Raw genomic sequence first — 23417 nt, forward strand, 5'->3', positions numbered from 1 at the left:
TCGTCTCCAGCCTCTTATGAACAGAAATCGAATTCTCTTTTGTCTAATTGTTCTTTACTTCATAATCAGAGCCAGGGTTCTCTTTTGCTTTATTGATCTTTGGTTTCACAATAGTTTTATCAATTTTAGAGGAGAGTAATTATTAGAACTTGAACAGAAATGTACTTTTGCATATCTACAAATAGTAAACATGGTTACATCAGAGGCAACACCCAGTGACATTTATAAAACCTGGAGTGCTTTCACCATGTATCCCATTTCAGCAGTTTTGGGAAGTTAACATTATTATTTTGAAAGGTAAACTATTGTTGGGTTCTGGCTTTCCATGCATGTCTTGGTTGCTGCGATATAGGAGCGTTGTTAGACTGATACACCACCATCATAGGATGTGATCATGTTGTTTTGTCCCATGGGCTCATAATTCTTGCTCTTCTGAGTAGATTGTCATACACATTCTTGTACAGGGTACTGTAATAGCATTCCTGGGGACCATTGGCCCCAGACTCCTAAGTATCTTCAAGACTTAATTTCCCAAAGGCTCCTGCATAGAAACCAGTAGTTATTAAGAAGGAAGGATCCTTTCTATACTGGAAATTGGTGTTTGTTCTTATTTTTTAGCCTTCTAATATTTTTTACCCTTTTGCTTTTTATTTCATTTTATTCTCCTTTCCATTTCTACTAATTTAGACAGTTCCAGTACTGTTACCTTTCTTGATCTTCAAATCAAAAAGTTGTCATGTCTGTCTCCTTTGAACTCTGTAGTGCTTTGTGCTTCCCTTAAGAAAAGGAATCACCACGTTCTTAATATGGTGTTCTTTACATGTTCATAACACTTTGTGCTATGATTACGTGTCTGATAGTCCTTGCTAGATTGTAAGCTCCCTGAGGGTATGGCCTGGGTCTTGATCCCTCTGTGTCCTCTGCTTTACTTTAGTGGATCAAGTTTTCAGGGAAGCTTTTTCATATCCCCATTTTATCATCTTAGAACATCTTCTGTATTTAATATACTTCCCAAAGCTAAAACTTGAAACTAGCCTTCTAAGAGGTCTGGAGGCCACTCTGAAGCCTTGTCTGTATTCTAATATGTGAATCCTTTAGATCTAGCCCACTAGATTGTGCCTCTTAGACAAATAACTGGACCTGTATAATATCCAGGAAATTTACCTCCTGAATCAACGTTTAAACCTTTTTAGGGTCAGAGCCCTCTCTTGTCATCTGATCAAAAGCCATAGTCCTCTCATTAGAAAAACGTATACAATTCTTTTGACCCTAATTTTGTGGGTAACTTCAGGGAGATCAGAGATCTGTAGATGCAGAATATAACCTTCTGTTCCCATTTTTTGTTGTCACCTATAGCCAAATGTATCTTTCAGGAATGAAATGGTGTCTCCCCACCCCATGGCTCTCAGTGTAGTTATTATGACTCAATTGGTCATTTAAATAGTACAAGGAGATACTCGAAGACAAGTCATGAGACCATTTATGTCCATGTCCTAGGAACCTTAGACAAGGGAGAGTGTACTCTGTTATTTGGGAAAGGAAGGACTTATGGAAGAGGTGGATCTTGAGCTGAAGGAAATAGTAAACAAGGCTTAAAATTAGAAATTAACATGTATTCAATACATAATGTATAAATAGTTACCCTAGGTGGTAGTTGAGGTTGAAAAAAGACTTATGAGGTTGCACTGATAGTGTTGTCTCACTGACTTTGCTGTGTTGCCTTATAGGCAGTGACAAAACATTCTTAAAAGTAATGACTTTTCATGTGAAAGTATTTAAAAAGTAATGACTTTTAAAGTAATCATGGTTTAGTTTTTTATGTGTGTGTGTGCTGAGTGTCAGTTTCGTGGCAATTATAGACATTCTTTTTACCCATATCAATCAGTTAACTGTTGACTCTTGTGTCCTTCCAAGAAATTGAAGTTTTGTCCATAGTGAACAGAGCTAGTGTTCGTAAGACTGTCATACATGAAACAGTTATGGAACTGTTGAGGAACTAAGTACTAAGTTGGTTGGTCAGGGATGCTGTCAGACCGAGGGATGGCTCAATGAGGACCAAGTTTGCGTAGACCTAACTTGAATGATGAGTGGAATATATATATATTGCTGAATTAAAGAGAGCAGAGGTATGGAGATGGAAATGCCCATGGTATGGTCATAGGTTGACAAGAGTAGAAGATACACAGAGAGAGGGAAAAGGTGCATTTGGTTATTGAATCCAGGTCACAGAGGCCTTGAGAGCCATGCCTGAGTACAGACAGTATTAATGATTGTAAGGATTGAACCAAAGTTCTAGTGTGGTACATATTTTTCTGTATATTCTGCTCTTTTATCACGGCTTTCTTAAATGAGCATCAGAGGATTTTTGTTTTGAATTATTTGCTGTAATTTATGGTAGGGTAGCTTTGTGATTTTATGAGGGAATCTGATTTGGAAATTAATGAAATAAATAATTCCTTCTTGTGTCCCATTTCATTTCATTTCATGTGGTAAGTTGATTTCATAACTCTTAATATCGTCTTATATTTAGACACATAATATATAGCAGCCTGAAAACATAGAAAAGGTAATTTTTATTTAGTTCATTACAAACTAATTGTACTTACAAATACTTTGGGACTTGGATAGTTAGGTTACTTCTCTAGTCACTGTTAATCATAAACTTAACCTAAGATGTATTTAGAGCAGGGATTCTTTTTTTTGTGCCGCGAACCCCTTAGCAGTTAGATTCTCACAATAATGTTTCAAAATGTACAGTGTGAATAGGATTACAGAGGAAGCCAGTTATATAACAATAGCTGTAACAATATTTAACATTTATTGATATGTATTTGCTTCTTTATCTTGTGCATGAAACAGAAGTAGTTGTACTAGCTATCATAATGAGCATAAGCAAGGTTTTGAGATGTCTAGCAATCGTAAAGTAACATGAAAATACATATTTCTACTGGTGATTAAATCACAAATGTATCACTAATTTTACTGTGGTTTGTTGTGTATGATAATAATTATTGAGGGACATGCTAAATTTCATGAAAAAGATAATTTTACCTGTCCTAGGTACAAAGACCTGGGGTTAAGAACCTCTAATTTAAGGTACTTTGAAATGCTTATTGATATCTTGGAATAATCTCCCTTTTTTATCACTTTCCCCTCATTGTCTTCTCTTTAATCCTGGAAAACACAGTGAACAGATCACATACAATGTGTTCATACTATTTTGTGCAATGATGCTTGAGCAGTCTTTATTTTAATAAATAGCTATGCAGTTATCTATATCTAAGTATATTTTAGAAAATTATTACTAGGTTTCATTATGTTACAATCAATGAAACAAACCAAAGCCATGATTACATTGGTAATCAGGTAGATTAATCTGGTTAATTGTTGATGTTCTTTATTTAAGATTCAGTTCGTCTAAAAAAATAACCTAATGATGTGGCATGTTTTACAAAATTTGGTACTGATACACTAAAACAAACCTGTTAAGCATGAATTTTTAACAAAGAAACAGACTCTGAAAGCCCCAGTCAGTTGGGAGAGGAAGTTGGCATGCATTGCATTTGAAAGTGTGGTAGTGATTTAAATGTCATTCTTGAGGCCAAATGTGTGCAGAGTTTTAATATACTTCTAAAAAAAATTTTAATCATGTTTTATTTAACCTAATATATAAAAAATCATTTCAACAGAAAATCAAAATAAAAATTATTAATGTAATATTTAACATCTTTTTAAATAATTGTATCTTTGAAATTGGGTGTGTAGCTAGCCACATTTCAAGTGTTCATTAGTTACATGTGACTAGTGGCTACCGTTCTAAATAACACAAACAGGAAAAACCAAACTGAGACCTAAGTGACCATATTTTACTTGACTGGTGCCCCGTTGATGAATATTGACTTTGTTTCCACCCCCTTCTGTTGTTTAATGCTCTGATGAATATCCTTGAGACTATTCCACCTGTGTGATCATTTCCTTAATATCCTAAAAATTGGTTTCCTGTATCAAACTGTCCTCTGTAAGGACAGTTGTCCATTTCCCCTCACCCTTGGCAACATTGGGTCTTGTTAGTCTTTTTCATATTCATAAATCTGAATATGTGAGTTTATTTGTTTTAAACTTTTTAAATTGTGTTATAATCATTTTACGATGTTGTGTCAAATTCCAGTGTAGAGCACAATTTTTCAGTTATACATGAACATACATACATTCATTGTCACATTTTTTTTCGCTGTGAGCTACCACAAAATCTTGTATATATTTTCCTGTGCTATACAATACAATCTTGTTTATTCTACATATGCCTGTCCATGTCTACAAATTTTGAACTCCCAGTCTATCCCTTCCCACCCCCCTAATATAGGTGTTTAGTATGCTTTGTTTTCTTTTCAGTTTACAAATGAGAGGAGGATTTTTCTGTCAGTGCCATGTGTGTAATCACTGTTAAAATGCTGACTACCTAGCAGTTCGGTCAGTTGAAACTTATCATGTTATTTAACTTTGCTGAAATTTTACAATATGATGTTTTCTGAAAAGATACTAGTTTACTTGGTAGAAGAGTGTATTTTGTTTTTCCTCAACTTATTTAGAAATCGTTTATTTTGGAATCAGTCTTCATCTGCTAGAGAAATATGAAGAATTAAAAAAATTTTGGCAGCATGTTAAATTATAATTATTAGTTGATCATTGCAGTTGTTCAGATAAACTGGTCAAAATATGGGCTTTGATCTAGAAGCTTCAGATAGTAACAGAGTTTCATAAATTTCATGTACTGAGGACTAATTTCAAGATGTAATTTCTTCTTAAAAATTTATAGTCCCACTATTGATGTAATACCCTTAGTGTTTGAAAGGCTAGTGTTGAAGGCTCTGTGAATTCTGACAATAGCCCCATGAGGTAGGGCAGCTATTACATTTTTATAGATAAGAAAACTAAGATACCATGAAGCTAAGAGGCATACTAAAGATCATATACTAGAAGCTATGCAAACATCTTTTTTTTTTGGTTTCTAGCTCCTGGCTGTTTCCTCTGGACTTAGTACTAGACACACAAAGCCCTTTGATGTGTGGAGTTGTCTCACCTTCAAATTCAAGTTTTTTCTACATGGTGTATATTTTAAAAAGTACTCATCAACAGCAAAAACAAAAAAGGTCTTTCTTCCCTCCCTCTTATCTTTGTAACCTCAGCAGGCTCTTGGTGCTCATGAACTCAGTGGGATTTTTGACTTCAACACTGACTCAGCAAAGTCTTGCCCTCTGCTTTCTGTGTTCCATCCTGGGCTGCCTTGCTGGGGGAGGAGCTGTACGAGGCGACCCATAGAAAGGCTGTGTCTTGGGGGAGGGCGTGCTCTCCTCATTCATTAGAAAGAACATCACACATAAAGGACTTTTGAAAGTACTTTAATGTGTAGTGATTTTAATACTTACGACAACCTTATGCATTAGGCATATCCTTATTGTCCCTGTTAGAGAGAGGAGGGGGCTGAGGCACAGAGTCTCCTGTGCAGTGTCATGCACAAAGTCATTGGTGGAGCTGAGATGTGAATCCAGGTCTTCTAGCCCCAGAGTCTGAGCTCTTATCCCCCCTCCACTATGTGTATTGACTTAAACTGGTAAGAAGCCAGGGCTAGCAGTATATTTTGGGGAAAGGTTAGTCTTGTCCAGATTCTGAAAATTCAACAACAGTGGTATTATGCCAATAATTATTACTGATAGCAATAGTATTATGTAATAGCTGTCTTTTATAAGGTGCCAGTTGTATGCCAGTCATCATGTTGGGTGTTTTTGACTGCCCAGATTCATTTCTGGAATGTAAACCCTCCATAATATCTTTTGTAAGGTCATATAGTGACAGAGAAGGGAGTTGAACCAGCTTGCTTGTATGGTTCTCAAATTATGCCTTCAGTATTTCTTTTTAGGAACCTTGATAAGCTTGAAATAGTTGGTATATTTTCTCTTGCATTCAGTTTCTTAAACAACTTACGAATTCCACCCAAACAAATTGCAGTAAATTGTGGCATATTTATCATTATACTGACCTTAAAATAAACATTTCCCTCAAATCTCACAGTATTGTGTTTCTCAGTTATTATTGGCTTGCTCTGTGAAAATCATGAAAATGTTAGCAGAGCTCATTGCTTTGCGCAGTAGATGACATTTGTATGAGTTTTCAGGCTTCTTTGGAATCCGTCACTTGCCAATTACCCAGTTTTGTTGTGAATACCCTGTGTTACCAGTTAATATTGGGTCATTTATTTAAAGAGAATGTGTCAGAATTGCTGTAATGTATGCTGTAATCAAATCTGCCTGCTGTAGATGCATAATTTACTTAATGTTCATGTTTACTGCAAAATGCACTGAAAATAATTCCTTCTCTGTTCGTCATAATCATTGAGCTGTTAATGAACTGTCAAACACAGGATATATGGAAACTTGTTTGGCTTATATGTTTTTGGTTAAAAGTAGTAGTCCCTGCTCTAAAAGTGTTAAGAACAGTGAACTAATGTTTTGCAGAATGATTACTTTCATTCACACACACTGTATTTATATATATATTTACAGATACAGTACATACCTATATAATGTTACTGTAATGTTAAAAACATATGAAGTGAGGATAAGTCATATGGAGTGCTATTGGAGTACTGTTTTTGGTTAATAAATTGAGATAACCTTAAGAGTTATCATACTGTCTTTATTCCACTATCTTTATTTCCCTAGCTTCATGTCACAGCACCTAGATAATAACAGGTGCTCAGAATATGTTTGTGAATGAAATGAGTTATTTTGTTTGCAGCAGGGGCAAAGGGTAGAGGGAAGAGACTAGTGTGAGCAGTGTCTGAGATTTCAAAAGGTTTTAGGCTAGGAAAATTCCAGAGATGCATTGAAGAGACAGTAGATATTTAGTGAAATATGAGATATTTTTACAGCCTTAGAAAAATTTTTAAAACAAATTTCCATTATTTTACTTGTTTCCTGCCTCCTGGTTGCCCCTCTTGGGTGGTTGCCTCCTCTTGGTAGGAACACCACAAGACACTGTCCTTTAGGTGAAACAGAAATGTGAAACTAGTTTGCCAAAAATCACAAGGTCATAGTTTACCGAATAATACTGGTTAACTCCCTTCCTGGCGTGATCAGTTGTTTGGTATTTTTGTCAATAGATTCCTGTATTTCTTTTGAACCCTTGATATTTATTCAATGCTTATAAAGTAGCACTGTCTTTTTACCAGCATCATAGTGGAGCTTTTCTTTAGCATTTGAAAATAAAAGTTTTAAAAAGTATTTTTGAAATATATACTATATGTTTACTTTTGACATTCATATTGTGAAAGCAAAGACTTATTTTACTTTGGTTTTTAAAAAGATGAATATATAGAGAGGTAACAGATGAAGTTGGCCAGTATGTTCAAGATAGTCACCTTTTTTTTTTTTAATTTAAAATCACTCTACTCATATTTGAGGCACAGAAGTAGCCAAATCATGTAATAATGTCCACCACCTAGGGAAACATTAAGTTGTGACAATAATTAAGCTTGGTCGTCAGAATGACATTATCTCCTTATCAGGTCTCTTTATGAGGACATCTGTAATTCAAGATTCATGGTGTCTGTTATATATCATCCAGTGATGTTTGTCAAGTTGTCGAAAAGTCCTGTAGAAAGAGTGTGTAGGTTGAAGGTCTTTTCTTGGGGAGGCTCCATTAGTTAATTCTCTCAAGCTGATTTCAATGAATAAAGTAGTCTTCAGTATGACTCCTTTAAAGGAGGCACATCAGGGCAACCCCAAATCAGGTATCCCCCCTTCTTAGTACCAATACTATTCATACTAAAATGTATGTATGAATTTACATGTTGTTCAGTGTTGTTTCCCTAGTTCTTGCACAGTGCCTAGTAGGTTTTGTTTAATAAATATTTGTAGGTGAATGAGTGAATGGCTTTGTAAGAGGAGAGAATCTTGGAATATTTTTATTGTCAAGGTCTTTGAACTCTTTTCCTTTTCTTGGAAACTAAGCAGTGTGCTACGTCTGAGCTCATAATCCAAGTTTAGTTAGTAGCAGCTATACTTATGTTGGTTTATTTCTTATATATAAAAGATTTGGTATTCTTGGAAACTCGGGAGCCCCCTAAAACGGCACAGTTGTCCAGTTTGCCCATTATGATAAGCCACTAGTTGAGGAGGGTATCCAATATCGTATCCCCAGTAAGAGGTTGAAATGAATACTCTTCATTTTCCTGTCCAGAATGTGAGTAGGCGAGGATTAATTCAGAGTGTTAGTGGGAGGGGGTCTCAGAAGAACAGATGGGAGATAACAGCACAAGGTGCACCGTGTTAAGTGGTTTGTAGTACATTTGTTTAGTTTTTAAGTGTGCCCTGGATCAGGCAGGACCTTCAGACCTTCAGACAACCTTTAGGGCATTTGTATATATGTTTGTGGTTCAGGGGTCACTTAATCTGTGAAGTAGTCAGCACATGGGAACTGGGTGCACAGAATTGAGGTAAAGAAAGAGGGAAAATGGAACTAAGAAGCATCATAGATGCCATGAGAATGGGATGGAGCATGAGAGCATTTTTATTTAAAGTGTCATATCTAAACAAGAGTTTATAGAAATTTTTATTCAAAGTGGTTTTAAAATGATTTCCTGAGACCAGTTTCTCTAACTTTAGTTAATCCTATCTTTTTCTTCCCTCAGCTGTTCCAAAGACCTAACGCCCTTGCTGTCCAGCAGTTGACAGCCGCTCAGCAGCAGCAGTATGCACTGGCAGCCGCTCATCAGCCCCACATCGGTAAGTCCTTAAGCCTGTGTAGCTCCCTTCTGAGTATGGCCCCCATTTTAGGAGAGATGGCTCCCGTGAAACCCAGTAGTACATACTGATTATCAAAGTCCAGACACTCTCGTCCAGTTGTCTTTCTCTGTGTTTTTCATTTTTGACATGTCTTCTAGACCTCAACCCGGAAGATTTCTTTTCTTTTCTTTTTTTTTTTTTTTTAAAAACAACTGTTGTATAATTTCTGTACACTAAACTACACATATTTCAGATGTACAATTTGATGAATTTTGATAGATGTATACAGCTATGAAACCACCACCACAATGAAGATACCTAACACTTCCATCACTCCCCAAGAGGTGCAAATCAAGAAGATCTCTTAGTTTCAGGATTTCAGATATTTACTACAGCAGTGGCTAGCATAAGCTCTGTTGGCAGGGTGGGTGAACTCAGTTAAATAACAGCAGTTTTGTCCTTGTTGGGATTGTATAGACTATAGATAAATCAACTTTACGTCTTATTAAGTAGCAAGTAGTACCTGTAAACCTATTTTCCAAGTAGCACGTATTGAAAATTTTAAAAAGTATTCTCAGATAATTACTGGCTTTTAAAGTAGCTTTGCCTTTTTCCTATCATTCTTAATAATTTTTTAATATACGTGTTTTTGTCTTATTACCTATACCTTTCCCTCCAGACTCTTTTCGAGTCTCTTTGAAACAAATGGCTGTAAGTGTAAACAAGTACAAATAGAAAAAAAATTTTGTGTCAAAATGACATGATTGAACAGATAGTAGATCACTAGTCATGGAGTGTGGTATGCTCTGGAAGAAAGACTTGTTGCCAGCCTAGATATACGGTTGACCCTTGAACATCATACGTTTGAACTGCACAGGTCCACTTGTACATGGATTTTTTTTTCCTCCTGTAAATATGTACTACAGTACCACACGGTCCTTGGTTAAATTGTTGATGTGGAACTGTGACTACAGAGGGCCCACCATAAAGTTATACACGAAATTTTCGGTTGTGTGTGGGTCAGTGCCCCTAACCCCTGTGTTGTCAAAGGATCTTCTCTATTAAGTTTAGGCATAAAGGGTCTGGTTTAATTTATAGATGTAGATAGTAGTCTATAAATACTCATACATTTTCTTTGAGGAAAACTGGAAAATTGTTTAAATGAAAATAAACCCATCCTTCCATCCCATGATAGTCTTTTAAATTGCCTTATTTTAGCCTGTTATAATTTTGATAGTCTTTTAGAAATTGTGCTGAATTTAAAACTGCATAGCAGTTTTAATTGTAACTTTTTAGCAAAGGTTAAAAAGGATGATAGATAAATGTCGCTGTAAACGTTAGTATAGGGATTATTTTATCTTTTAAAAATTCCGTTTTACTCTCAACTCATCCTTTCATTTTCTTTTTTTCCTCACCTATAGCAATGAATAGCCAAACTGTGTAGATGTTTGGTAGGGTTGCAGTTTTAGTCGTTTGTTTTTACTGACAGGTATGTTTTCAGCAGGTTTAGCTCCCGCTGCGTTTGTCCCCAATCCATACATCATCAGTGCTGCACCCCCAGGGACGGACCCCTACACAGCTGGATTGGCTGCAGCAGCAACACTAGGTGAGACATTCTGCTGCATGACGGATTTTCTCACCTTCTAAAAAGTCATTTTGATGGGCATGCATTCTTTGTACTCTTTCAGAATCCCATGTCTCCAGTGGAGATTTCTCTCCTGATTTCCAGGGCCATCTACCTGCCAGCTAGATATCTCTGCTTAGTTATCACCTCAGACTTGAGCATAGTTAAAGGCAAATTAATCAGCTTACCCCTGTATGGATATTTTTGATCCACTGAGCCCCCCAGTTGCTCATACATATTTTGGGACTTTCTCCTCTTGCTCAGGTCTTGCTACTACCTCTAGTCTGCTGTAGTCCAGATCCTTACATTCTTTACCAAGACTCTTGCAGCTGTTCTCTTACATACTCCGAATTTCCTTTCTTCTCCCCCTCCTCCACCCACCTAAATTGTTTAAGAAAACTCTCAAATACAGATCTTACCCTCTCATCCTTCTATTTAAGCCCTTCATTGGTTTCTGTCTTCTCTACCCTGATAAAGCACACTGCAGTTATTGTCAGATATGGCTGGTCATTCCAGACTACTTGTTAGAGGTGGGGGTGGTGGGTTGTTCTTTGGAATCAGTATTTCTTAGGAGCTGCCATGGCATTCTGAGGATTAGTGAGGACTGAGATGACCTATGTATAAGGATCTCTCCATGTCTATATGGATGTCTACTTGGGCACCACTTTCTCCTCCTTCAAATTGGCTACCACTGGCTCATACCATTTGTGCTAGCAGTACTAAACTTCTGTGTCTTTGGACATTATGATCTCCTTAATCCTCTGGGGTAAAATCTTTTTCCATTCTTTGCTTGGGAAGCTCCTTATCTGGTATTGTCATCTCTAGAAAGCCTTCCTTTGCTAACCCTTCCCTATTCTCTATTATTTATCATCACTTTGTATTTCTTTGCTTGTGGATGTATACAGGAGTGTTTTCTTTCTCCCCTTGAGACTAGACTTTTTCAAAGGCAGCACTTTTGTCATTTGACTCTGTGGCACAGTTGCTGTCAACGTAGCGGGGTCATACATATATGGCAGACTGAATTCAGTGTTAGGACAGTCTTACTGTCTCCAGGGTAAATATTCTTTGGAGACATCTCTCTCAGTCAAGTTAATCATGACTAAGTATTATTGTAAGTTTTAGTTTCTTTCTGTATAGCATGTGGTTTGCAATTATGAAATCAAATGCTGTATAGAATTTCCTGTTGTTCTTTAGAATTGTTCACATTTTGTCATGGGTTGTGATGGGTATGGCATATGTAGTATAATTTCTTTCCCCCTGTTGCCTTTAGGGAAAATGGAATCTTTGCTAACCACCACTAATATTTATTGAACCCTTCATTAACTATTTGCCAGTGAGTGCTTTACTTTTCATATGGGTTGTTGGAAGATGACTTTTCAGATTAGGAATTTGGAGCTCAGAAAGCTGTCTTGTTTGAGGTCACACAATTTAAATGTAGCATTGGGGTTTGAGCCAGATCTAACTCAGAGCCCATGCATGCACTTCACTGTAGTACACAGTGTCTTTGTTACCTTGAATTGTCTTCTCTGTACTTTCTTTCCTCTACTCACTTACTATGTGTTATTTGAAACAAGGAACTAGTCTTAGGGATGACACACTTGTCCTTGCTGAAATCATAGTTTGGTGATGAGAATCTTGCTTTTTGTACTCATCAGTTGAGCCAGACTGAAAATGACTTAAGTGCTTTCACACAGAACCAGAAATAACTAACCAAACGGTGAAACTGCATATTTTTATGGAGTGTTAATCACACAGGAATTGAAGCTGGCATCCTGAGGAGCCAAGCCCAATTACTGATGCAACCTGGGCTGTTTTCCTTAACTCAGGCATGAGTCACATGACTTAGGAAAGTAGTAGAAATGCCAGATGAGAAAATTTAAAGGATAGTACAGATGTTTATGGTAACAGCTGTCTGTGCATAGTAGGGGTTTGCTTTGTTGGTTCTTGGGGAAGCCTTGAGACTATCATTGTGGGTTGCAACCCAGCCTTTCACAATAGATGTGGCAATACTCTTAACATCCCTGTTTTGCAGGTGAGGAAACTTAAGGCACAGGTAGAATCTTCACTCGGTTGTGTTCTTTTTGATTTTTTTCTTTATCTGCCCAAGACCACTCACTTCATATAAACACTAGTCAGCTGAGTTCAGGGGCACACCACTCTCTTCAACTTGGAGGTACGGTTTTTAGAGTATTTGGTTGCCGACAGGTTTAAAACTTTTTAACCCATTTGCTTATTATTTAAAAATAGCTCATATTGTAACATAGCTTTTCTAAGCAGCACCTTCGTTTTGCACCATTTTGCACTGTGTTTCATAGAAGGCACCTTTATAAATAGAGCTTCTTGAACTTAGCTGAGCCCACAGGTACAGAAAATAGTAAGTTTGAAGTGTCAGAACAGTATCGGACAGTGATTCAATTTGGCTTATTTGTGTTTTGGAAACTTAAATGGGGAAATAAAAAGCATGTACCAATTTATTTTGATAAAATGAAATATATATTTCTACAGGATTGGCTACTATGTCAGAATGGATATATTTGAAACAGCTCTATGGAACTTCACTGAAAAGTGTGGTTATTGTTTAAACAAGCTCCAAATATTTGAAACTCTGTGCTTTAACTAAGAAAGTTATTGGAGATGTGTTTCAGCAGATGTGAGGAAATGGCTCTGAGCTCTTGTCTTGGATGCCAAATATGCAGCTTTGGTGTTTCTTGTCATCAGCTTCAGAAAATTCTTTGGTTTAGAATTCTGCCACACCCAGGTTGCTGTCTGCATAGCTCTGTTACCTCTCTGTTGCCTCTTCTGTTTGGTGAAGACTGCAGCTGTAGCTTATTGCTGGAGAAGGTGAATAGATCATTTAGATTTATACGGAATGCTTAGTTTTGTCTAGGATATTCAGGTATGGAAGAAGTCAGGGTGTTATATTTTTTATTTCTATTTGTTTTCAACTTTGACTTAAATTTAAAATTTCGTGAATCAGTGTCTGAATGTAGTTGTGTTGAATGCTTTTTTGTGACATTAAAAATAGAAACAGGGAAACCAAGCCTCTTAGAATTAGAGCAGTGCAAGTTCAGTGGCGTGTCTGGGCTTTTTTGTCATACTGACGGATTTTCATGCTTCTGGAACTAATGAAGCACTGAGATTCCTGTCCCTATCAGTCACCTCAGATACCATCCTTACCCCTGAAAGCAGGGCACAACTTAATCTTTTGTTCTGTTCCATCATGTTATGCACACAAACTTTCCACTCATTTCCCTTCTAACGACAAACTTTGTCTATATCTGTCCTATATTCTTTCTTAGGGGAAAAACATGCCTTTGCCTTCTTCTTGACCAAGTCCAGTTCCCCATCTGTTTTTGCAGTGCTCCCTTCCAGCTTCCCTCTCACTGTCTCCAGTGCTTTGTCCCTCACTGGCTTCTTCCTCTAGGCCTGGGGTTTATTACTGACGTTAGAAGACTTTGGTGTAGGGATCACGTATAACAGTTTCTGTTTTTTAAAACAGAATTCATGATTAGCTAGAATGAATCAGTATATTCTTAAGTTAATATTTTACAATAGTGTCCGCTGAGCCAGATGTTGTCTTTGGAAACTGAGATGATTCTTCCTAGTCTAAACTTTCCTTCCCTTTCCCTTGCTATTTTTAGGCCCGGCTGTGGTCCCTCACCAGTATTATGGAGTTACTCCCTGGGGAGTCTACCCTGCCAGCCTTTTCCAGCAGCAAGCTGCCGCTGCCGCCGCAGCGACAAATTCTGCTAATCAGCAGACCACCCCACAGGCTCAGCAAGGGCAGCAGCAGGTAACCTACCCAAGTGTGAATGTTAGTTACTGTCTATAATTAAAAGGTGATGTTCTGCCGTACAGAAAACTGTCAGTGGTGAATGGGTGAGTTCCCTCCTGTGTGTTATCTGAGTTAGAAGGAAAACTACCATGATCTCATCTAGGTACACTGACCAAGGACCTGATACATAAAAGGCATTCAGTAAAGCATAGTTAGGTCTGAGTCTGTGATACTCTAGTTACCTTCTAAGCACCATTCTTAGGTCACATCTGGCTGGCTAAGTAGCTTGCCACCAAGGGGGAGGTACTAGTTCTTCAGATTGTGTCTTTACAATGTTTGTTGGATCTTAAATCTTAAACCTGTTATCTCTTTTTTAACTTATAAGAGCTTTTTGGGTTGAGAAAGGACAGTTAATTGCAAAACTAAGTATGTTTTTTTATATTAAAGAAGCCATTTTTTCTCTTGCTTACTAGAATAACACCTATTTAATCCTGAAAACTGTGGTGAATTGAATTACTTGGAGAAAAATATTCTAGACATACTATTTAATTAATTTCTTATAAAATTGGGAGTATGTTGTCCACATGGCTTTGCATCCTGTTGTTACAATCTTCCATGTTATTTAGTGTTTTTAAATAACATTTTTTAGCTGACTTTAAATCTGTCAAGGAGTATCTCATACTTTATTTTGACTAGTCTTAAGTATATTTATGTAACTGTTGCTGAGTTTTATCTGTATTTATAACTTAGCAGTATTTTGGTGTTATAAATAATACTGATAAATATCCTTTGCATAAGTCTGTGATTATTTCCATGGAATAAATTCCTAGAAACAGAATTTTTTTCAAGCAAATAAAATGAGCATTTGAGCTTTTGCTATGCATGTCAAATTAAAGCTGTCTTTTGAGGAAAAACACTGTGCTTATATATGTACATATGATACGGTCCAAACAAGAATTCCTTTGCTTTTTATTAGTCTCACTAAGAGAGTGTAGGTTTACTTTTAGATTACACAAAATCATAGGTAAAACACAGGTCTTGAAATTGTAGCTAGTTTATCCTGGGTCAGTATGTCTACAGTGAGATAATTTTTCGAAGCTAATAGATGATTTTCTTTGCAGCAGATACTGTTCTAGTGCCAGGTACATAAGGGAGTTAGCAGATAACTTGTTGGCAGAATGGGTGATCCCTATTAATAAATTTCTTAATAGCTACTCTTTGTGGATAGTTGGTGTTTTATCAAATGATGATCTTTGTGTTTAAATGGCTGCCAAATCATGGATTGGAAGACTGAAGTGATTGCCATGCTTTAAACTTAGCTATAATAGACTGAATGAGAAAAATAGTAATAAGTACTTTTTATTGAAGGCTTTTTGTTTAAAACTAAGTGTTCTATATATAATTTCATTTACTTATTTTAATTGTGATAAATAGATTATATGTTGTCTATAATATAATATATAATTATATAATATAATACATTATATGTTGTCTATAATTAATGAGTGGATTCTTACTGACCGTGGCCAAGCATAGGTGTTCAACTTGGTAGTGATTTGGTGTTGGATGTTGCATTTTGAGAGAGAGGAGTTTAGAATGGCTTCTGAACTTTCTAGATTGGGGGAGACTCTGTAGATAATCATTCTACCAAGCATGGTGAACTATAAAAGGATGGATGGCTATTAAAATATCTCCATTAAGTATCTACTTGCTTATTAAGTATTGGTAGATTTCACATGCTGTGTTTAAATCAGTACCTTTGAAAAGAAATTTCAGTTTAACACCTTTTGCATCGTGAAGATAGGTAGTAAGTCCTAGGATAGTGTTTTACAAGTAGATATTCAGTCATTTTTGTTGATTTTATTAGATGTAAAATATTACTTGTGAAATTTCATGTATTTTGTAAAATTCAGGCTTGACATTTATTTATGAAATTAGAATGTGTGTATTTACTACTGACTTAAGGATTTTGACTTATCATCAAGGGTGACACAGATTTCTAGAGAGGAGAAAAAAAGAAAACACATTACTCTCCTCATTATAAAATAGGACTCAATAGTCTAGACTACCCCTTTCTAAAGGCATCTTGTCCATTTTCCTGTCCTTTGACCTTTCACACAACTCCTAACCAAACATAAGCCTAATTCATTATGCCCTACAAGAAGAATATTTTCACTGATGTTTTATTAGTTTTTGAACCATAAGTATTGGCCGTATCTTTGTACATACTGTTTACTTTTCCTAGAGTGAGAGCTCTTGGATTATTGGTTAGTCATCTTCTAAGTCTTGGCTCAAACTCTCACCTGGGCAGCCTCCCTTCTTTTATCTGTATAGAGGATGCACTGCTTCTCTTATAAAGTCTCTTAAATTCTTTAGGTCACAAGCAGAAATAAATTGCCTGGTATTTTGATAGTAATTAGTTATTGGTTATTGAGTATCTCCTGGGTACTAGATATTGTGCCTTGCAGACATTGATTCTAATACTTCCAACAAATCTGCAAGGTCAGCTGTTACTCTCACTACTTTTACAGCTAAAGAAACAAGTAACTCTGGGTAAATTGTCTGCATATCTCTTCTTGCCAGTACATACAGTGTTGTTCACCTTAAACACTCCTTTAATAAGTATTTGATTGTTAGTGGTGTTTCTCTGTTACATTTTTTACCGAATGGTACCAGAAATAATCAGTAGACAGGTTCTTGATTACAAGTGAAACTTTTGTAAGTAGCAGAGTGATAGTGAAAATGATCTGATAGGAACTTTGCCTTTGAAAACATTGCAAAATGCATAAACTTTGGTAATTTTAGCCTTGGTCTGTGGGTTTTGCATTTTTTACTTGCTAGAGTATACAGATCTTGTGGAATAGATTTTTCAGAGCATTCAGAATAAGAAAGATTACCAGCATCTTAATACCTACGTTTCATTAATAAAAAGTAGATCCTTTATCACAGTTGCAGAACTGATATTCTGTACTGAAATGTTTGTATTCTTGACTCATACTCATCTCCATTTGGATTGCTGTGTGTTTGTGAAATTTATGACAAAAGAAATAGAAACAGTTGGGTCAAATCTGTTGATCTCATTTGGGGCCATTTGGGCCCTGATGAATGGGAATAGTGCTATGGAGTAGAGAAAATACTTTCATATTTCACAAAGAAAATATGGCTGTGTGTGTGTTTTGACACAGATATTGTAACTTAATTATGTGGGTAAATTAATCCTCCTTATCCTTTCTAAACACCTCCCTACTCCATCGTACCCTTTTTTTTTTTACCCCCTTTATGTCAGAGCACTGACATTATTACAGAGTTACTGTCTGTCTCATTTCATTGACGTAAAAGCTCCAAGCGGCAGGAACTTTGTCTTGTTCATTGCTTTATCCTCAGTGCCAGCCAGATGTTAGGCATTAAATATTTGATTATTGAATGAATCTTCACTTTATATGCTTTTGGCTGCTTATAAACATGTATGTTTGAACTAAGGATGGTAGAACAAAATTTCACTGTATGTAATGTTACTGTCTTTTTTTAAAAATCTTAACAGCCATGCCATATAAAACCATTATCGGAAAAATGGTTTACAACCATCAGTTTTTAAAGTTGATCCAACTTAAGCATGTGGGTGGGTCTTAACTATTTCCAATGAAAAGAAAGTAGTTGATATATTTCTATCTCCTAGGTTCTCCGTGGAGGAGCCAGCCAGCGTCCTTTGACCCCAAATCAGAACCAGCAGGGACAGCAAACAGATCCACTAGTGGCAGCTGCAGCAGTGAATTCTGCCCTTGCTTTTGGACAAGGACTGGCTGCAGGCATGCCAGGTGAGGCTGCATTGTTTTTCCTAATACATTGAGAAAGAAAAAGTCTGTTTTTATGGGGAGATTCAGAGGAAAATGGGTGGTACTTTCGGCTTGCTAGGCTTGGTATGGTTTGGGGACTGGCAAGGATGACATACACTTGCCCTCACTTAGACCATAGTTCGTTGATGAGAGCACTTGGTGTTCTGAGCCAGTCTTAATCTTACATGTTGGAGATATGTGAACTTCCACACATGTCTTGGCCTGTGCTGTTTTCCTTTGGTGATGATCTATTTTCTCCCTCAGTGTTAGGCATGGAAGGAGTGGCCAGGCTACTTTAGAATCACTCCAAGGCTAGTCTTTATGCTGATATCTTTGAACAGTATTATTAAGGAGACATTCCTTGTATTCCTTGATAGGATCATCTTTGCATTTCTTGAGTTTCTCCCAAACCGACAGTAGAGGTGCTTTGTAGCTGTCTACCTATGATTGATACATTTCCTGAAAATATTTTATTCTTAACTCACTATCACTTCGTCTCATTCTTTGCATGGATTTCATGTAGTTTGAAGTTCTTCCTTTGAAACAGGTCCTTATGAGACCTCAGTATGAGTTTATGGATTCTTACTGACTGTGGCCAAATCAACTGATCTTTTTATGAGTTCACTGAATAACTTGAACTTCCATCATGTGTTTTGTTAGTTACTAAGCATTTATATTTTATTAGTAAGTTACCTGCAATTTCTCTTAGGGTTCAATAGGATTTGGAGATTCTACCTCATATAGTATTGAAAGATCTTGTTAATTAAAGCCTGTCTAGGTTTTCCCTGCTAACTTGCAGGATGTGTGCTTAGACTATTACGTGGTATGAAAGTGCTATGATTGTTGGCATCATTTGTACCCACTGTTAACTTGTGTAGACAAAAAATTTTTTTTAAATTATCAGTGTATGATAATTATGCTGGTAATAAGCTTGGTTAGCACTTTGAAGAGCACACATATCCCTTATCCCACCAAATTCCCTAACACTTGGCAATTAATAAATAACACTACCCCTTATTGTGCCACATAGCATGCTGCATCTTTCATGTTCATCTTTTAATCTTCACAAGAACTTTGTGAGGCAGATATTATTATCCTCGTTTTACAGATGAGGAAATGGATACCCAGAGATTCAGGGTTGTACAGTTACCTTAAGTGGTGAAACCAGGATATAAATTTAGTCTTCCTGTCCCCAGAGCTGTGTTTATGACTATTTACAATATGCTAGTGCCCAGGAGACATTTGTATTTATATATATTTATATGTTGGCTTGATATTCTTAGGTTATCCAGTCTTGGCTCCTGCTGCTTACTATGACCAAACTGGTGCCCTTGTGGTGAATGCAGGAGCGAGAAATGGTCTTGGAGCTCCTGTCCGACTAGTAGCTCCCGCCCCAGTCATCATTAGTTCCTCAGCCGCACAAGCAGGTGAGCTTACATCTTAGTGGACTCACTCAGATCTAAAAGAGGTGACGGATATATGTTGAAATGCACTTTTTTTTTTGGACAGTTCTCAGTATAGCAGTTCTACCGTGTAAATTTTTCACAGAGAGAATCAGAAGCAGCAAGTGACCTTAACAGATTCTGATTCTGTTAACATCATGGACCAGCTGGCTAGCAGCAAGGCCCTGCTCTGCTGTGAACATAGGAAGTTGGATCACTCACACAAAAAATGGCACTGTTGACAGAAGTCCAAGGCTGGACTTCACAGAAATCCATATCGTTATTTTAAGATGATGTGTTTTTTTTGTGTGGGGGAGGCAAGATGGAGGAAGTGGGAGAGAGTAGTGGGAAGTGGCAGAGCAATGAATTTTGCTTGCAGAGGGCAGTAGGTTTTTATTCTAAGTTATATATGTATGTGTGTGTGTGTGTATATATATATATATATGTATGTGTGTGTATATATATATATATATATATATATATATATATATATATATATATATATATATATATATATATAAAATGGGAACAACAGTGGGGACATCTGAGAGAGAACAACATGCTCGAGTGTCCTAGGAATTTGAGGGACCTCAGTATATGGTTGACAGTGATTCTGGAAGAAATGTCCTTAATGTAGATACATGTAGAACTTGAGATTTTAGGGAGTAGTTGTATTTGAAATGGGTACTTTTGATATCCATATCTATTTTAAACTAGACTCTTTGAAACTGCCGATGTACTGAATTGGGCTCCAGTGGTATTTTGACTTCAAATTGAAAGTAAAAATAGAAAATAAAAGCTTCAGATGAAGGGATCAAAGACAGATTTGTATAGTTCTTTACAAGGTTTATGTCTGTGTTGAGAAGATATGGCAGCATTAAAAGGTTTTCAAAAAGCTAACAGTAGAAACGTGGCCAGTCTCTTTCATAGCCAAATGGTTTGCTTTCTTTATAGCTGTTGCAGCGGCTGCAGCTTCAGCAAATGGAGCAGCCGGTGGTCTTGCTGGAACAACAAATGGACCATTTCGCCCTTTAGGCACCCAGCAGCCTCAGCCTCAGCCCCAGCAGCAGCCCAGTAACAACCTGGCATCCAGCTCTTTCTATGGCAACAACTCTCTGAGCAGCAATTCACAGAGCAGCTCCCTCTTCTCCCAGGGCTCTGCCCAGCCTGCCAACACATCCTTGGGATTTGGAAGTAGCAGTTCTCTCGGCGCCACCCTGGGATCAGCCCTTGGAGGGTTTGGAACAGCAGGTAGAAATCAGACTGATGTGCTATTGAACCTGAATTTTAATTATTTTTCCAATCTTTATGGAACACTGACAATGCATGGAACCCTGGACAGATACCACAGGCAGATCTGGACCGAGCCCCATGGGAACCCACATGTCTTTGAGATGATGGACTGTTCAAATCAACTCATACATTTGGGGCCTGTTTCAGGTTTTACACTCATGTTGCTACTTAATTATACTCTCAAAATCAGTTTGTTTCAGGGATTAGAATATCAGAGGAAATTTGTGCAGACATTGGAAAGTATGTGGAGGGAACTATACAAATGTGGATGTTAGAAACTGAGAAAGGAGGACTTACCAAAGATCACAGCGTAGTGTTCTCCACAATCTGCAGGCCTTAAAGAGTCATGAGTTTTCTCCAGTCTTTTGAGAAGAATTAAGGTGGATATTATGGAAAAGTGGGAGGAAGGAAATTAGACTAAGATATTGTTTAATGTTTTGATGGGAGAAGAAAAGCAGGAAAGTAGTAAGGTAAACAGTGGGATAATTGCAGTGTTTTATAAAACAATGTGATCTCAAAACAAGGGTTTATTTGAGAGAAAGTATTTTAAATTGGAACTGGGGGCTAGTAGTAACTCTTGATTGAACCCATTGAGAAACTAGGCTTTCATACATAAGTCTTGTGCAGTGGGGCAATACCCCATTCACAGATCTTTTTTCTACTCCATTTTTCTATTAGAACCTGTGGGTTGATGAAAGGCATTCTTTTCTAGCCCATTTTCTTTCACCTTTTCCATAAATTATGTGGCCGTCAGAGGTTTTTAACCCACCCCTACCCCATAATATGTGACACAGAAGGAAGGAAAGTTTAGCATACGTGTGATGGTTTGAACAGGAGTTTCATGTTCCTGAGCCATGTCCTCTTTATTACTCTCCCTGCCCCTAGAACTGCCACATGAACAGTTAGGTTGTCTCTGCTGACAAATTTGCGGTGGTAAGGAGTCTGGATCAAAGTGTTAGGAACAGGACACTGGGCTTGTTCTTCGAAGAACAGGCCTGTTCTTATCTGCATTGTTTTAATTCCATTTTAGTTGCAAACTCCAACACTGGCAGTGGCTCCCGCCGTGACTCCCTGACTGGCAGCAGTGACCTTTATAAGAGGACATCGAGCAGCTTGACCCCCATTGGACACAGTTTTTATAACGGCCTTAGCTTTTCCTCCTCTCCTGGACCCGTGGGCATGCCTCTCCCTAGTCAGGGACCAGGACATTCACAGACACCACCTCCTTCCCTCTCTTCACATGGATCCTCTTCAAGCTTAAACCTGGGTAAGAACCATTACTCTAACACCACCTTGAACTCTAGAAATCTCTTGCCACTGATGACATTAGAAGTACTTTGCATAAGCAAAGGACGATCCCTTTATCCTAGACGTGTCCTGGGTGTTCTGTGCCTTCCTGAAGTGCCTCATGTTACTTAGGCTGTACCTAGGTACTAGATAGCACAGCAGCTTGGGATATATTAAAGTTTGGGCACATCCCTGTATATTCACTTCAGCTTTAGTGTGAACATCTTATTTGGCTACATGTGAGAGTCTTTCATTATAAACACAGTACAGGTGCATTTTAAGTAAAGCTGGAAAACACAGAGACGTAGAGAAAAAGAATGTATTCACCTGTTATCACCACTGGAATACCACAGTTAATATTTAGCCTTATTTTTCAGACTGCCTACCCCCATGTGTATGTTTGATATCTTTTCCACATAAAACATTTTATTTTAAAAATTTTATCACATTGTTTAAAAAATATTTGTATATGTACTCTTAAACTACATATTATGCTAATGAGTATAGATGTGTATTTCCCAATTATGTGCTTAGCTTGTTATATGTATGGGATTTTTAAAATGTTAACATTTAGATCCTGGAAAAACAAGGAGGGAAAAGAGGATCCTAAGCAGCAGGCTATAAGAATGAAAAGAAACTTGTATTAACACTTTGGGTGGCAAATTTTTAAATCTTTCAAAAGATGGAAGGTGGTACACATTCCTCCAGTTATTTATCAAGGTTGGATTTTGAAGTACTGAATAATTTCATAGATGGGGAAAGTTGAGGCACAGAAGTAGAGTGACACTTTTGAGAGCTAATGAGGTTGCTGTTAATAGTTACTCTGTGATGATAGGCCTACATCAGGACCATCCTGGGAAATTTCATGCATGGCTGCTGTGCCTAGAAGATTCTGGCTTTTAAACCTTTTATTTATTATTATTTTTTAAATCAAAGCTTTGTTTTTTAGAGCAGTTTTAGGTTCATAGCAAAATTGAAGGGAGAGTACAGAGATTTCCCCTATACCCTCTGACCCACACATGCATCCCCCCCCCCCCCAATCAGCATCTCCTACCAGAGTGGTGCCTTTGTTAGAATTGATGAAGCTGCAGTGACACACCATTATCATCTAAAGTCCATAGTTTACATGGACTTTTTTGTTTTTTAACCAGCAAGATTAAAAGTTGCTTTATGGAAGTGAGGACTGATTAAAACAAATAGTATACTTTCATTTGGAAAGAGAAAGCCTGGGAAATGACTTATAAAAATCAAAAAATGTTTGGAAGGGGATAGGGTAATATAGTTATTACTTTAGAATGAAGGGTGCTATCCCTGAGTTTGAGAGACAAGTTTTAAGGCAGAACTACACATCTATATGTGTATATAGACATTTGAGTATGT

At 37.2% G+C, this 23417-nt stretch overlaps 1 protein-coding gene and 1 non-coding gene across 23 annotated transcripts in view; both read left to right on the plus strand.

The window, feature by feature from the left end:
- Window positions 1-23417, plus strand: part of PUM1 (pumilio RNA binding family member 1) — a 117464-nt gene that overhangs the window by 61914 nt on the left and 32133 nt on the right. For 10 of the 22 annotated variants that reach the window (XM_045514667.2, XM_045514673.2, XM_045514664.2 and 7 more), the window contains 7 exons: window positions 8690-8783; window positions 10273-10389; window positions 14049-14200; window positions 17859-17997; window positions 19299-19442; window positions 20412-20708; window positions 21781-22017. In XM_045514667.2, the coding sequence (XP_045370623.2) occupies window positions 8690-8783; window positions 10273-10389; window positions 14049-14200; window positions 17859-17997; window positions 19299-19442; window positions 20412-20708; window positions 21781-22017 (1180 nt within the window). The remainder of the gene's footprint in view (window positions 1-8689; window positions 8784-10272; window positions 10390-14048; window positions 14201-17858; window positions 17998-19298; window positions 19443-20411; window positions 20709-21780; window positions 22018-23417) is intronic. The other 12 variants (XM_010952199.3, XM_045514675.2, XM_045514670.2 and 9 more) reach the window with 5 other exon arrangements.
- LOC123616071 (small nucleolar RNA SNORD103/SNORD85) lies at window positions 18113-18189 on the plus strand. Its single transcript, XR_006723928.1, has one exon. It is a non-coding gene; the product is annotated as a small nucleolar RNA SNORD103/SNORD85 (small nucleolar RNA).

The sequence above is a fragment of the Camelus bactrianus genome, chromosome 13, assembly GCF_048773025.1.
Source record: "Camelus bactrianus isolate YW-2024 breed Bactrian camel chromosome 13, ASM4877302v1, whole genome shotgun sequence".
NCBI lineage: Eukaryota > Metazoa > Chordata > Mammalia > Artiodactyla > Camelidae > Camelus > Camelus bactrianus.